Below are 17,426 nucleotides of genomic sequence, written 5' to 3'. Positions count from 1 at the left end.
TGCTACACCGGGACTGCTTCTACACCAGGACTGCTACACCGGGACTGCTTCTACACCAGGACTTCTACACCGGGACTGCTTCTACACCAGGACTGCTCCTACACCAGGACTGCTCCTACACCAGGACTGCTTCTTCACCAGGACTGCTACTACACCAGGACTGCTCCTACACGAGGACTGCTTCTACACCAGGACTTCTACACCAGGACTGCTTCTTGACCAGGACTGCTTCTACACCAGGAGTCCTACACCCGGACTGCTTCTACACCACGACTGGTACAACGGGACTGCTTCTACACCAGGACTGCTACTACGCCAGGACTGCTTCTACACCGGGACTGCTTCTTCACCAGGACTGCTTCTACACCAGAATTGCTTCTACACCAGGACTGCTTCTACACCAGGACTGCTTCTACACCGGGACTGCTTCTTCACCAGGACTGCTTCTACACCAGAATTGCTTCTACACCAGGACTGCTTCTACACCGGGACTGCTTCTACACCGGGACTGCTTCTACACCAGGACTGCTTCTACACCAGGACTGCATCTTCACCGAGACTGCTTCTACACCAGGAGTCCTACACCGGGACTGCTTCTACTGTACACCAGGAGTCCTACACCGGGACTGCTTCTACTGTACACCAGGAGTCCTACACCGGGACTGCTTCTACACCAGGACTACTACTACACCGGGACTGCTTCTACACCAGGATTGCTTCTACACCAGGGCTGCTTCTGCACCAGGGCTGCTTCAACACCAGGACTGCTTCTATGCCAGGACTGCTTCTACACCAGGACTGCTACACCAGGGCTGCTACTACACCAGGACTGCGTCTACACCAGGGCTGGCCTCTACACCAGGGCTGCTTCTTCACCAGGACTGCTTCTACACCAGGACTGCTTCTTCACTAGGAATGCATCTTCACCAGGACTGCTTCTACGCCAGGGCTGCTTCTACACTAGGGCTGCTTCTACACCAGGACTGCTTCTACACCAGGAGTATTCGTACACCGGGGAGTCGTTTACACCAAGACTTCTCCGACACCATGACTGCTTCTACACCAGGTTGCTCCTACAGCAGGACTGCTTGTACACCAGGATTACTTCTACACCTAGAGTGATTCTACATCAGAGCTGCTTGTAAGGTAGGTCACCCCTGGGGAAGGGGGGAAAGAATACTTCCCCAGTATCCCTGCTTGTCGTAAGAGGCGACTAAAAGGGGCCTTTTTGTCTCCTGTCTTTCATTCTTTATTGTTCTCTTCTGCTTTTCTGTCCTACCCTTTTTCTCGATATTTCCGTTTTTCATTTTTTTTTTCAGTCAACTCCTGCAGTGCCATATAGCCATATAATGGCTTGGTGATAATTCTTCACTATTCCATCCTTCCTTGTAAGCCAGGACTGCCTCTACGCCACAACTGTAGCACCAGTCGAGCAGGGCAGTACTCCCGAGGTGGATGGAAAGCTGATGACAGGGAGTGCTGGAGCTCCCGTTTCATCAGCCCTCAGGACTAGTTCCTGACCATCCCCCTTTGCTGAACTTTTTCAGTGTCTCAGTTACACAGAGAGTAGGCCAGCATGCTCTCCAGTACAAATTTCTCTATCTATCTTCACCAAACTACATGCACAGTACACACTACACTTCCTATTCAAAATTAACCAAAAATGGCGTTGATTCACCTTGCCTCGGAGTCCCCAGGGGGGGGGACCATAAATGCCCCCGCCATCTGCCCCTCTCCCGTTGACGACTCGAGGTGCCTGGAACCACTGTCTGACTCTCTTCTTCTTCATTTCTGCAACATTCGCGGCCTTTCATCTAACTTTCGCTCTGTTGAGCACCACCTCTCCTCCTCTAAACCTCACCTTCTTTTTCTAACGGAGACTCAGCTGTCTGAGGCAACTGACAGCAAACCCTTTTCTGTATCCTCCTACTTTCTCTATACTCATTTCAAAGCCAAAGGTGGCTGTTGTGTATACATACGCAACGACTTATCTTGCTCTCGTGTTCCTGAACTTGATTCTTCTGAATTCTCCACTCTCTGGCTTCGGCTTTCCTGTCATTCTCTGACTAAATATATCTGTGCTGTTTACTTATCCCCTAATTCTACTGACTATCAAAAATTCTTCGACTATCTTACTTCTACGATGGAACACATTCTGTCCATTTCTCCTTTCTCTGAAATCTCCATTCTTGGAGATTTCAATGTTCACCACCACCTTTGGCTCTCCTCTCCTTTCACGGATCCACCTGGTGAACAAGCCTACATCTTTTCTATCCTTAATGACCTAGAGCAGCTTGTACAGCACCCTACCCGTATCCCTGACCGCCTTGGAGAGAGCTCCAACATACTTGACCTCTTCCTCACAACTAATCCTTCTGCTTACTCTGTTAATCTTTTCTCTCCGTTGGGCTCCTCCGATCACAACCTTATTACCTTAACCTGTCCTATTGCTCCAGTACGGCCTGCGGACCCTCCAGGGAAACGTCGTCTCTGGCATTTTGGAGCTGCGGACTGGGAGGCCCTCAGGCAGTACTTCTTTGATTTTCCCTGGAATGATTATTGCTTCCATGGCCGTGAGCCATCTGAGTGTGCCTTGCGCATTACAGAGGTTATTCTCTCGGGCATGGAAGCATACATTCCTTTCTCATATCCTTTGACTAACGCAAGAAAGCCTTGGTTTAATCACGCTTGTTCTAATGCTGTCCGCAACAAGGAGAAGGCCTACAAAAGGTACCGGAGCCAACCCACCCCTGAATCACATAATCTTTACGTTTCTGCCCGGAATCGTGCTAAGTCTGTTCTTCGCTCTACTAAAAATAATTTCATCCATACTAAATGCTCTCAACTCTCCAACTCGAATTCTTCTCGCTCCTTCTGGCACCTTGCCAAAAATCTTTCTAACAACTTTACCTCATCATCCTTCCCTCCTCTTTTCTACTCTGATGGTTCTGTAGCTATTTCTTCTACTGATAAAGCAGATCTCTTCGCACAGACTTTCTCCTCCAATTCCACCTTAGACGATGCCGGTGCTGTTCCTCCATCACTTCCCCCCTCTGACTTCCTCATGGCTGACATTAAAATTTCTTCAGTTGATGTATTTTCTGCCATTACTGGCCTCAGTACTAACAAGGCATATGGGCCTGATGGAGTCCCTCCTGTTGTTCTCAAAAACTGTGCTTCTGTGCTTACACCCTGCCTAGGCAAACTATTTCGCCTTTGTCTGTCAACTTGTACCTTTCCTTCTTGCTGGAAGTTTGCTCTCATTCAGCCAGTCCCAAAGAAGGGTGACCACTCCCAACCCTCCAACTATCGTCCAATTGCTTTAACGTCCTGTATTTCAAAAAGTTTTCGAGTCAATTCTTAATAAAAAAATTTTAAGGCATCTTTCCTATCACAACCTTCTTTCCGATCGTCAGTATGGGTTCCGTCAGGGACGCTCCACTGGCGATCTTCTCACCTACCTTTCAGACTCCTGGTCATCCTCCTTTCGGGACTTTGGCGAAAGCTTTGCCATTGCACTTGACATCTCAAAGGCTTTCGATCGAGTCTGGCATAAATCTTTAATTTCCAAACTGCCCTCCTACGGTTTCTATCCTTCTATCTGTGCCTTCATCGCTAGCTTCCTTTCTGGTCGTTCTATAGCTGCTGTCGTAGACGGCCATCGTTCTTCTCCTAGATCTATCAACAGTGGTGTTCCTCAGGGCTCTGTCCTATCACCAACTCTCTTCCTTTTATTCATCAATGATCTTCTAAGCTGTACATCTAACCCTATCCACTCATACGCTGATGACTCCACCCTTCATCTTTCCATTCGGTTCCCGCAACGCCCATCTCAGCAGTTGCTTCAAGAAACAAGGGATGAGGCTATGGCACACCTAATGTCTGACTTGGCTCATATCTCTGACTGGGGTAAAAATAATATGGTTGTCTTTAATGCATCTAAGACTCAGTTCTTACACCTATCAACCCGACAAAATCTTCCACAGGTATACCCACTAATGTTTAATAATATTCAGATTAATCCTGCATCATCCTTGAACATGCTTGGGGTTTCATTTACTCGGGACTTGTCTTGGAAAGATCATATTACATCTCTTGTAAAATCTGCTTCCAAGAGATTGGGTGTGCTAAGCCGACTCCGCTCTTTCTTTACCCCTGCACAATTGTTGACTCTATACAGAGGTTTTATCCGCCCCTGTGTGGAGTACAACTCTCATGTGTGGGGAGGCTCCCCACATACAGCTCTTCTCAATAGGGTGGAGTCAAAGGCTTTTCGTCTCATTAACTCTCCTCCTCTTACTGACTCCCTTCAACCTCTGTCTCTTCGCCGCACTGTTGCATCTTTATCTCTTTTCTATCGCTACTTTAATGGTCACTGCTCCTCTGAACTGTCTGCTTGCATTCCTCCACCTCTACGACGGGCGCGTAGCACCCGTCTCGCAGCAAACTCTCATCCCTTTTCTGTCCAACTCTCTAATGCAAGAGTTAACCGTTACTCCCAGTCTTTCATTTATGCAACAGGTCAGCTCTGGAACTGTCTCCCTCTGTCTGTATTTCCTGCTGCCTATGATCTCCAGTCTTTCAAACGTAGTGTGTCCAGGCATCTCAAAATGATCGGATCTTGAATTTGGCTCTCTATTGTATTTTGTTTTTCTCTTGGAGGGAACTGTTACTGCGGGCTCATGGCCTTTGGTTCCTTCTTCCTCGCATAAAAAAAAAAAAAAAAAAAAAAAAAAAACTACCTCTTTACCAGGACTGTTTCTACACCAGGATTGCTTCTACACCAGGACTGTTTCTACACCAGGATTGCTTCTACACCAGGACTGTTTCTACATCAGGATTGCTTCTACAGCAAGATTGCTTCTACACCAGGACTGCTTCTACACCGGGACTGCTTCTACACCGGGACTGCTTCAACACCGGGACTGCTTCAACACCGGGACTGCTTCTACACCAGGACTGCTTCAACACCGGGACTGCTTCTACACCGGGACTGCTTCTACACCAAGACTGCTTCTACACCCGGAATGCTTGTACACCAGGATCGCAACCACACCGGGACTGCTTCCATACCAGGGCTGCTTCTACATCAAGATTGCATCTACACCAGAATCTCATCTACACCAGGTTCGCATCTACACCAGGATCGCATCTACACCAGGATCGCATCTACACCAGGATCGCATCTACACCAGGATCGCATCTACACCGGGACTGCTTCCACACCAGGGCTGCTTCTACATCAAGATTGCATCTACACCAGAATCTCATTTACACCAGGTTCGCATCTACACCAGGATCGCATCTACACCAGGATCGCATCTACACCAGGATCGCATCTACACCAGGATCGCATCTACACCAGGATCGCATCTACACCGGAACTGCTTCTACACCGGGACTGCTTCTACAACAGGACTGCTTCTACACCAGGACTGCTTCTACACCAGGACTGCTTCTACACCAGGACTGCTCCTACACCAGGACTGCTTCTACACCATGACAGCTTCTACACCAGGACTGTTTCAACATAACGACTGCTTCTACACAAGGTCTGCTTCTACACCAAGACTGCTTCTACACCAGGACTGCTTCTACACCAGGACTGCTTCTACACCAGGACTGCTTCTACACCAGGACTGCTCCTACACCAGGACTGCTACACCAAGACTGCTACACCAGGATTGCTTCTACACCAGGGCTGCTTCTATACTAGGGCTGCTTCTTCACCGGGACTGCTTCTACACCAGGACTGCTTCTACACCAGGACTGCTTCTACACCAGGATTGCTTCTACACCAGGACTGCATCTACACCAGGACTGCTTGTACATCAGAATTGCTTCTACACCAGGGCTGTTTCTACACTAGGGCTGCTTCTACACCAGGACTGCTTCTACACCAGGACTGCTTCTACACCAGGGCTGCTTCTACACCAGGACTGCTTCTACACCAGGAATTCTTCTACACCAGGGCTGCTTCTACACCAGGGCTGCTTCTACACCAGGAATGCTTGTAAACCAGGACTGCTTCTACACCAGGGCTGCTTCTACACCAGGACTGTTTCTACACCAGGACTGCTTCTTCACCAGGACTGCATAGACACCAGGACTGCTTCTACACCAGGGCTGCATCTACATCTGGATTGCATCTACACCAGGACTGCTTTTACACCAGGACTATTCGTACACCGGGGATGCGTTTACACCAAGACCTCTCCGACACCATGACTGCTTCTACACCAGGTTGCTCCTACACCAGGACTGCTTGTACATCAGGATTGCTTCTACACCAAGAGTGATTCTACATCAGAGCTGCTTGTAAGGTAGGTCACCCCTGGGGAAGGGGGGAAAGAATACTTCCCCAGTATCCCTGCTTGTCGTAAGAGGCGACTAAATGGGGCCTTTTTGTCTCCTGTTTTTCATTCTTTATTGTTCTCTTCCAATTTTCTGTCCTACCCTTTTTCTCGATATTTCCGTTTTTCATTTTTTTTTTTCAGTCAACTCCTGCAGTGCCATATAGCCATATTATGGCTTGGTGCTAATTCTTCACTATTCCATCCTTCCTTGTAAGCCAGGACTGCATCTACTCCACAACTACCTCTTTACCAGGACTGTTTCTACACCAGGACTGCTTCTACACCAGGATTGCTTCTACACCAGGACTGCTTCTACACCAGGACTGCTTCTACACCAGGACTGCTTCTACACCGGGACTGCTTCTACACCAAGACTGCTTCTACACCCGGACTGCTTGTACACCAGGATCGCATCTACACCAGGAGTGCTTCTACACCAGGGCTGCTTCTACGCCAGGACTGCTTCTTCACCAGGACTGTTTGTACACCAGGAGTCCTACACCCGGACTGCTTCTACACCAGGACTGCTACACCGGGACTGCTTCTACACCAGGACTGCTCTTACACGAGGACTGCTTCTACACCAGGACTGCTTCTACACCAGGAGTCCTACACGGACTGCTTCTACACCAGGAGTCCTACACCCGGACTGCTTCTACACCAGGACTACTTCAACAACAGGACTGCTTCTACACCAGGACTGCTTCTACACCAGGACTGCTTCTACACCAGGACTGCTTCTACACCAGGACTACTTCTACACCGGGACTGCTTCTTCACCGGGACTGCTTCTACACCAGGATTGTTTCTACACCGGGACTGCTTCTTCACCACGACTGCTTCTACACCAGGACTGCTACACCAGGGCTGCTTCTTCACCGAGACTGCTTCTACACCAGGAGTCCTACACCTGGACTGCTTCTACACCAGGAGTCCTACACCGGGACTGCTTCTACACCAGAACTGCTTCTACACCATTACTGCTACACCAGGACTGCTTCTACACCAGGGCTGCTTCAACATCAGGACTGCTTCTACACCAGGACTGCTTCTACACCAGGACTGCTTCTACACCAGGGCTGCTTCAACACTAGGGCTGCTTCTACACCAGGACTGCTTCTACACCAGGACTGCTACACCAGGACTGCTGCTACACCAGGGCTGCTTCTACACCAGGACTGCTTCTACACCAGGGCTGCCTCTACACCAGGACTGCTTCTTCACCAGGACTGCTTCTACACCAGGACTGCTTCTACACCAGGACTGCTTCTACACCATTACTGCTTCTTCACCAGGACTGCCTCTACACCAGGACTGCTTCTACACCAGGACTGCTTCTACACCAGGACTGCTTCTACACCATTACTGCTTCTTCACCAGGACTGCTTCTTCACCAGGACTGCTTCTGCACCAGGACTGCCTCTACACCAGGGCTGCATCTATATCTGGATTGCATCTACACTAGGACTGCTTCTACACCGGGACTGCTTCTACACCGGGACTGCTTCTACACCGGGACTGCTTCTACACCCGGACTGCTTATCCACCAGGATCTCATCTACACCAGGATCGCTTCTACACCGGGACTGCTTCTACACCAGGGCTGCTTCTACATCAAGATTGCTTCTACACCAGGGTCGCATCTACACCAGGATCGCATCTACACCAGGATCGCATCTACACCAGGATCGCATCTACACCGGAACTGCATCTACACCGGGACTGCTTCTACACCAGGACTGCTTCTACACTAGGACTGCTTCTACATAAGGACTGCTTCTACATAAGGACTGCTACACCAGGACTGCTTCTACACTAGGACTGCTTCTACACCGGGACTGCTTCTACACCAGGACTGCTTCTACACCAGAACTGCTTCTACATAAGGACTGCTTCTACACAAGGACTGCTTCTACATAAGGACTGCTTCTACACCAGGACTGCTTCTACACCAGGACTGCTTCTACACCAGGACTGCTTCTACACTAGTACTGCTTCTACACCAGGACTGCTTCTACACTAGGACTGCTTCTACACCGGGACTACTTCTACACCAGGTCTGCTTCTACACCAGGATTGCATGATTCTGTGCTAGGATTGTTTATTTCTGCGCCAGGACTACTTGCTTTTACACTAGAACTGTTGTTCTACGCTAGGACTACTTGTTTCTACGCTAGAACTGTTGTTCTATGCTAGGACTACTTGTTTCTACGCTAGAACTGTTGTTCTACGCTAGGACTACTTGTTTCTACGCTAGAACTGTTGTTCTATGCTAGGACTACTTGCTTCTACGCTATAACTCTTGTTCTATGCTAGGACTACTTGCTTCTACGCTAGAACTGTTGTTCTATGCTAGGATTTCTTGCCTCTACCCTAGAATTTTTGTTCTATGCTAGGATTGCTTGCTTTTACGCTAGAATTTCTTACATCTACACCACGATTGCTTGCTTTTACGCTAGAATTGCTTGCCTCTACACGAGGATTGCTTGCTTCTAAGCCATTATTTTTTGTACTCCATGTCTGCTTGCTTCTCTGCAAGGACAGCCTCTGCACCAGGACTGCTTGTACGCCTGGACTGGTTCTACACCAGGATTATATATACACCAGGATTGCCTATACACCAGGACCGTTTCTACGCCAGGACTGCTTCTACACCAGGACTGCTTCTACACCAGGACTGCTTCTACACCAGGACTGCTTCTACACCAGGACTGCTTCTACACCAGGACTGCTTCTACACCAGGACTGCTTCTACACCAAGACTGCTTCTACACCAGGACTGCTTCTACACCAGGACTGCTTCTACACCAGGACTGCTTCTACACCAGGACTGCTTCTACACCAGGGCTGCTTCTACACCATTACTGCTTCTTCACCAGGACTGCTTCTTCACCAGGACTGCCTCTACACCAGGGCTGCATCTACATCTGGATTGCATCTACACCAGGACTGCTTCTACACCGGGACTGCTTCTACACCGGGACTGCTTCTACACCCGGACTGCTTATCCACCAGGATCGCATCTACACCAGGATCGCATCTACACCGGGACTGCTTCTACACCAGGGCTGCTTCTACATCAAGATTGCTTCTACACCAGGGTCGCATCTACACCAGGAACGCATCTACACCAGGAGCGCATCTACACCGGAACTGCTTCTACATCGGGACTGCTTCTACACAAGGACTGCTTCTACACAAGGACTGCTTCTACACCAGGACTGCTTCTACACCAGGACTGCTTCTACACCAGGACTGCTTCTACACCAGGACTGCTTCTACACTAGGACTGCTTCTACACAAGGACTGCTCCTACACCAGGACTGCTCCTACACCAGGACTGCTCCTACACCAGGACTGCTTCTATACTAGGACTGCTTCTACACAAGGACTGCTTCTACACCAGGACTGCTTGTATACCAGGACTGCTTCTACACAAGGACTGCTTCTACACAAGGACTGCTTGTATACCAGGACTGCTTCTACATAAGGACTGCGTCTACATAAGGACTGCTTGTATACCAGGACTGCTTCTACATAAGGACTGCTTCTACATAAGGACTGCTTCTACACCAGGAACGCATCTACACCAAGACTGCTTCTACACCAGGACTGCTTCTACACTAGGACTGCTTCTACACCGGGACTACTTCTACACCAGGTCTGCTTCTACACCAGGATTGCATGATTCTGTGCTAGGATTGTTTATTTCTGCGCCAGGACTACTTGCTTTTACACTAGAACTGTTGTTCTACGCTAGGACTACTTGTTTCTACGCTAGAACTGTTGTTCTATGCTAGGACTACTTGTTTCTACGCTATAATTCTTGTTCTATGCTAGGACTACTTGCTTCTACGCTAGAACTGTTGTTCTATGCTAGGACTACTTGTTTCTACGCTATAATTCTTGTTCTATGCTAGGACTACTTGCTTCTACGCTAGAACTGTTGTTCTATGCTAGGACTACTTGCTTCTACGCTATAATTCTTGTTCTATGCTAGGACTACTTGCTTCTACGCTAGAACTGTTGTTCTATGCTAGGATTTCTTGCCTCTACCCTAGAATTTTTGTTCTATGCTAGGATTGCTTGCTTTTACGCTAGAATTTCTTACATCTACACCACGATTGCTTGCTTTTACGCTAGAATTGCTTGCCTCTACACGAGGATTGCTTGCTTCTAAGCCATTATTTTTTGTACTCCATGTCTGCTTGCTTCTCTGCAAGGACAGCCTCTGCACCAGGACTGCTTGTACGCCTGGACTGGTTCTACACCAGGATTATATCTACACCAGGATTGCCTATACACCAGGACCGTTTCTACGCCAGGACTGCTTCTACACCAGGACTGCTTCTTCACCAGGACTGCTTCTACACCAGGACTGCTTCTACACCAGGACTGCTTCTACACCAGGACTGCTTCTACACCAGGACTGCTTCTACACCAGGACTGCTTCTACACCAGGGCTGCTTCTTCACCAGGACTGCTTCTACACCAGGACTGCTTCTACACCAGGACTGCTTCTACACCAGGGCTGCTTCTACACCAGGGCTGCTTCTACACCAGGACTGCTTCTACACCAGGAGTCTTACACCGGGACTGCTTCTACACCAGGACTGCTTCTACACCAGGACTGCTTCTACACCAGGGCTGCTTCTACACCAGGGCTGCTTCTACACCAGGGCTGCTTCTTCACCAGGACTGCTTCTACACCAGGACTGCTTCTACACCAGGACTGCTTCTACACCAGGAGTCCTACACCGGGACTGCTTCTACACCAGAACTGCTTCTACTCCAGGACCACTTCAACACCAGAACCATTTCAACTCCCAGACCACTCTAATACCGGGACCACTTACTACACCCAGACCACTACTACTGTTGCAGACCACTTCATCTCTGAGAGTAGGGTAGTTCAGTGCCAACACTACTTCAACGCCGAGACCACTTCAGTATCAGGGCCACTTCATCACCAAGACCACTTCAACACCAAGACCACTTCAACACCAAGACCACTTCAACACCAAGACCACTTCAACACCAAGACCACTTCAACACCAAGACCACTTCATCACCAAGACCACTTCAACACCAAGACCACTTCAACACCAAGACCACTTCAACACCAAGACCACTTCAACACCAAGACCACTTCAACACCAAGACCACTTCAACACCAAGACCACTTCAACACCAAGACCACTTCAACACCAAGACCACTTCAACAAGACCACTTCAACACCAAGACCACTTCAGTGTCAAGACCACTTCAGTATCAAGACCACTTCAGTGTCAGAACCACCACCACCACTCTTTACTATCCTTGTCATATTCTAGTACAGTCAAACATTTCCAAGAGATGTCCTGCATGGATCAACCAATCATCTGCAGTTATTTTTCTCTTTTATGTTGAATTAAATCATTTGTTTTTCTGTTGCAATGACTAAGAGGAAAGAGGAAAAAAGAAGAATAAGAGTAAGACGAGGAGGAAGAAGAAGAAGAAGACGAGGAAGAAGAAGAAGAAGAAGACGAGGAGGAGGAGGAAGAAGACGAAGCAAAAGAGGAGGAGGAGGAGGAAGAAGACGACGATGATGAAGAAGAATATGAGGTAAGTCAGCTTTCATCCTTGCCTTCCTCTTTGCGTGTCTCATTATTCACTTCCTTCTCTCTCTCTCTCTCTCTCTCTCTCTCTCTCTCTCTCTCTCTCAAGTGGATTAACCTTCTTTGAGGCTACCCTGAATTCTCTTGTCCTTATGCAGGTAGGTGTAAATTCATCCACTTTTCTATGGTGTTATACAGGATTAGGTAGATAGATTGGTAGGTAGGCAGATGGATGGATGGATAGATACAGATAGGTAGGGAAGTAGATGGAGGGATAGATAGAAATAGATATTTGAATGGAAAGATAGATAGATGGATGGACGGATGGATGGATAGACAGATTGGAAGGTAGGTAGGTAGGTCTGTTTGTAGTGGCCTGTGTGTCTGTATATCTGTGTGTCTGGCTGTCGATCCATCCACTTTCTCCACATCCACACAACCCTACCCCTTTAAACCCAGCCCTTCAACCCCTCCACCCACTACGCACAGGGAAACCGTCTGAAGGGAGGAAAATTATAGTAAAAAATAAAGATATCCCAGAAATAATAAAATATTCGAAGTTAAATTAATAGTTTGGAAAATTATAATGATTAAGTTGAATTTAATGATCTGAAATTAAAAAAATCAAAGATTGATTGATTTTGGTAATTATGATGAATAAAATCTTTTCAGTTAGTAAGCAAAAGATATTATATGTTAAAATGAAGTGACTGGAATGGATTAAATCGTCGTCATGCATTACTACTACTACTACTACTACTACTACTACCACTATACTGTAGTAGTAGCAGTATTAGTATTAGTAGTTGTAATAATAGTAGTAGTAGTAGTAGTAATAATAATAATAATAATAATAATAATAACAACAGTATAAAATAATTGTGTATAGGCGTCAAACTATGGATGAGAAAGTGTGTTGCCAGGAGAGGCCAGGTTCAGACCCCTTGCTGGATCCGTGATTAATTATTGGTGTGGCCTGTGCATGGGTGAAAATGCATTGTGCTGGAGAGAGAGAGAGAGAGAGAGAGAGAGAGAGAGAGAGAGAGAGAGAGAGGGAAAGGTAATATAACAAGAGATGGAAGAGGAAAATGTATGCATGAGAGGGAATGTGTGTTTGTGTGTGTGTGTGTGTGTGTGAGAAGAGAAAGAGAGAGAGAGATTGTGTATGTGTGTGTGTATTTGTTTCTGTTTGTGTATTTGTGTATGTTTGTGTGTGTACGTTCATGTGTGTGTGTGTAATTATGTTTACTATGCTCTTACACACACACGCTTCCCTCCCTCGTGGGTGCTTCAGAATTCCGTCATTTAAAATTGCTTTCACACCCTCCTCTCTCTCTCTCTCTCTCACTCACACACACACACACACACACACACACACACACACACACACACACACACACACACACACACACACACACACACACACACACACACACACACACACGCATCGCTTCCTATAACTTCCTGGCGTCACCAACCTAAAGGTGATCTATCTGCTCTTTCTATCTATCCATCTATCTATCTATCCATCCATCTATCTATCTTTATTCCTACTTGTATCTTTCGTTCCATATGTCCAATTGCATCAGTGAATCCCTCTATCTATCTCTTCTATCTATCAGTTCATATCTAACTTTTGATCTATCTGTGTGTTTGTATATCCTATCTATCTTTCTATCTATCTGTGTGTATATATTTGTTTGGTTGTATCTCTTTCTCTGTTGGTTTCTCTTAATATTAGTCACTCCATGTGTTTGTCTGTCTGTCTGTCTATCTATTTATGTATCTATCTGTCTGTTTATCTATCTCTGTCTGTCTGTCTGTCTCTCCACTCCTGTATCAATCAGATTTATGAAAAATGTATTAAAATTGCTTTTGACTAGTGAGCGAGTGAATTTACGCACACGTAACTATTGGTTACATGTGTACACGCTTTACATACATACATACAGACAGACATACAGCTATACGTGAGTGATTGGGCTTGTGCATTACAGGGTGTGTGAGGAGAGAGAGAGAGAGAGAGAGAGAGAGAGAGAGAGAGAGAGAGAGAGAGAGAGAGAGAGAGAGAGAGAGAAGTTCAGTGTTTGATGTGTGTGTGTGTTTTGATTTCCTGACGTGTGCGTTGGTGTGGATGTATGTATGTAATATTCTTTTGTTTGTGTATGTGTGTATGAATATAAGTAGGCATGTGTATGTATGTATGTATGTATTTGTAAGCAAGCATGTACGTAAGCATGTAAACTCATTAGTATGTATGTATATCTGTCTATATATGTATGTATGCATGTATTAGAGCAATGGTTAAGGGCGGGGTGGCGGTCTCTCCTTGGATTTAGCTGTAGTGGCTTCCCCTTAACTTCGCCTTTTTTACCGCTGGCTTTCGTAAAAATAATCCCTGCGGAGGACGGAAATCTGTACAGAGTTACGGTAAAACAACAATATTTCATCAATAACAGTCTTATATACGAGATAAAATGGATGGTGTGTTTGTGAAGCTTATGGCTGCGTTATGGTTGGCATAAGAGGCTTGGCTGTACCTCTTGTGTAGTGATTTAGTTAGCAAATTACTCTTAAGCATTCTCTTGGGTGTATCTATAGTCTTGTTATGGACACACCTTGCGTCAGGGACAAAGAAATAATACTGAGGTGTGTGGAGGAATAAATAAGTACTGAGATGCTGTGCGCAAAATGAAATTAAACACAAATAGAACAGTCAGGCGGAGAGATACTTCATAGAAAACGATCTTTTGGCGCCAAAACGAATCTGTCGCGCCACTTGCATCACAAATTTACAAACACTTAAATTGAACTATTTTACATAACTGAGATAAATTTCCATTAAATAAAAATTAATAATGTATTTTGATGCGCGTTTGAGGCAGAAATACAACAAAAAAATTTAAATATTACCGGGAACCATCGAGTTGGCGGGCGGGAAGGCTGCCACGTCACTAGGCGGGAAAAGTTTGACTGGGTGGGTGTGTGGCAGTGAGCGCGGGAAATTTAACTCGCCATTCCCTCCACAGACACAAGGTACAGTATTCTTTCAGCAGTTTTCTTGCTTTTAATTCCTACTGCGAAGGATTTAGCGAGGAATATATGCAAGATTGTGTGTTTTAATGAAGAATATTGTTTATTTTCATCGTGAGCAAAGTCGAATGCGGTTTTTGTGACAATTTATAACGAAGGATGTTTATATATGTCTTTGAGAGAGAGAGAGAGAGAGAGAGAGAGAGAGAGAGAGAGAGAGAGAGAGAGAGAGAGAGAGAGAGCAATAATGACGAAAAGAAGCAAATAATGGTGGAGTAGAAACAGAGGAGGAGGATTAGGAGGAAGGAAAGAAGAAGGAAGAGGAGGAGGGAAGGTAGGAGGAGGAGGAGAGGAAAAATTTAATATGATAGACGGAGAGAAGAGGAAGAATAGGCGGAGAAAGAGGAAGAGGAATTTAATATTAGATATAAAAAGAAGAGGAGGAGGTGAAGGGGATGGAGGAGGAGGAGGTGGAGGAGAAGGAGGAGGAGGTGGAGGAGGAGGTGGAGATAGAGATGGAGGAGGAGGAGGAGGTAAAGAGAAGAATAATGAACCGGGAAGATCAACAGAGACGAGGAGGAGAGAGAGAGAGAGAGAGAGAGAGAGAGAGAGAGAGAGAGAGAGAGAGAGAGAGAGAGAGAGAGGAAGCAGTATATGGAGAAGGAGGGAAGGAAAGGGAGAAGAGAGAAATAGGGAAGAGGAAAGGAGGAGGTGAGAGATAGGAAAGGAGGACAGAATAAAATGAGAGAGAGAGAGAGAGAGAGAGAGAGAGAGAGAGAGAGAGAGAGAGAGAGAGAGAGAGAGAGAGAGAGAGAGAGAGGGAGAGAAGAGACAAGAAAGGAGGTAAAGGATAATAATAGAGAGGACGGAGGAAGGGAGAAAGCGGAAAGAGAAAGAGAGGAGAGGAAAAATGGAAAGGGGGGAGGGAGGTGAATAATGGAGAGAAGAGAGAGAGGGAGGAAAGAGAAATAGAAAAAGTGAGGAGAGGGGAAGGGAGGGGAGAATGAAATGAGAGAAGGGAGAGGGGAGGGGAAGGGTGAAATTGATGCTGAGAGGGAGAGAAGAGAGGGACGTGAGGAATGTGATAGGGAAGGAGGGACTATTATTATTATTATTATTATTATTATTATTATTATTATTATGATAGGAAGCATTAGGAGAAACACACTGAGGTTGTTTGGCCATGTGGAGAGGATGGAGAGTGAGAGACTGACAAGGAGAGTGTGAGTGAGGTGGAGGGGGGGAGAGGGAAGGGAAGGCCAAGGATGAGATGGAGGGATGGAGTGGAGAGGTATATGAGAAAGGGTGTGTGTGAATTGGGAGCAGGGCAGTGAAATGGCGGGGGACAGGGTGACGTGGAGGCGATTTGTTTGTGGCCACCCCGTATAAGGGATTAAGGCGTCTGGCAATAGATAGATAGATAGATAGATAGACTACTACTACTACTACTACTACTACTACAATATCAGCATAATAAGAAACAGGCATAAGGTGTCCCTTATTTAAATCGGTGTGAAGTGTTGGAGGAATACAAATATTTAGGCCATATAATTCAAGACAACTCTGATAATCATGATATTTCTTTCAGGTTGAACTCATGATATATTCAATTCAGTAATTCGGAAATTTAAGAACGTTGATGCACAGACGTTACTGTATTTGTTTAAAGGATACTGTGTGCCTGACTATGGATTAAATTGTTGGAATATGAGAGATATGCTTAATGTATTCAGAAGCTTTGAAGATGCATTTGCAAATTCTCTCAAGAAAGTATGTAATGTGCTAAGACTGATAAGTAATCATAGGATAAGCACGATAGCAAGACTACTTTTAATAGACACCATTTGGAGGATTAGTGCCCCTCCCTGTAAAACAAGTAACTCTAAGCCCTTGGCCACCCCGTTTGGGATACATGGCGTCTGGCAATGAATGAATGAATGAAGTAGGAAGAATAATGTGGTCTTTAGGTTATTTTGTCAGTTCTCTGGCCACCATGTTCCTCGTGTATTGAAATATTTGTATGATAAATATGACATCGATGTATCGGATAACTCTTTGGACATTATAAATGCTAGAATTCAGTGGATGCCGAATCGTGTGGAAACAAGCGGTGTGGAGTTAAGGTAAATTTTGAATAAGATGGATAACACTTGATTCTGTTCTTTTTGCTTTTTAAATAATGAAACTGGATCCACTCCTCGGGCTGATTGTTAAGAATATTTTTTTTTTGTAAATATTGTACTTCAGTTGTTAAAAGATTATCTATAGTATTGGTGATGATGAAATGCAGTATATTTTATGCATCGCGATATACGAAATAAAAATGATTGATGACTACTTCTGCTACTACTACTACTACTACTACTACTACTACTACTACTACTACTACTACTACTACTACTGCTACTACTACTACTACTACTACTACTACTACTACTA

At 45.9% G+C, this 17,426-nt stretch overlaps 1 protein-coding gene across 1 annotated transcript in view; it reads right to left on the bottom strand.

Moving 5' to 3' along the window:
* Positions 1-8,856: 8,856 nt before the first annotated feature.
* Positions 8,857-17,426, bottom strand: part of LOC145418594 (neuropeptide F receptor-like) — a 17,030-nt gene continuing 8,460 nt past the window's right edge. Inside the window, exon 4 of the mRNA XM_080286961.1 lies at positions 8,857-8,937. Coding sequence (XP_080143087.1) covers positions 8,857-8,937 — 81 coding nt within the window. The remainder of the gene's footprint in view (positions 8,938-17,426) is intronic.

Source organism: Coenobita brevimanus, chromosome 115 (genome assembly GCF_032717465.1).
Source record: "Coenobita brevimanus isolate Jiangsu-jjx chromosome 115, ASM3271746v2, whole genome shotgun sequence".
NCBI classification, from domain to species: Eukaryota; Metazoa; Arthropoda; class Malacostraca; order Decapoda; family Coenobitidae; genus Coenobita; species Coenobita brevimanus.
Note: the sequence above shows the minus strand (reverse complement) of the source record. Positions and strands in the feature narration are given on the sequence as shown.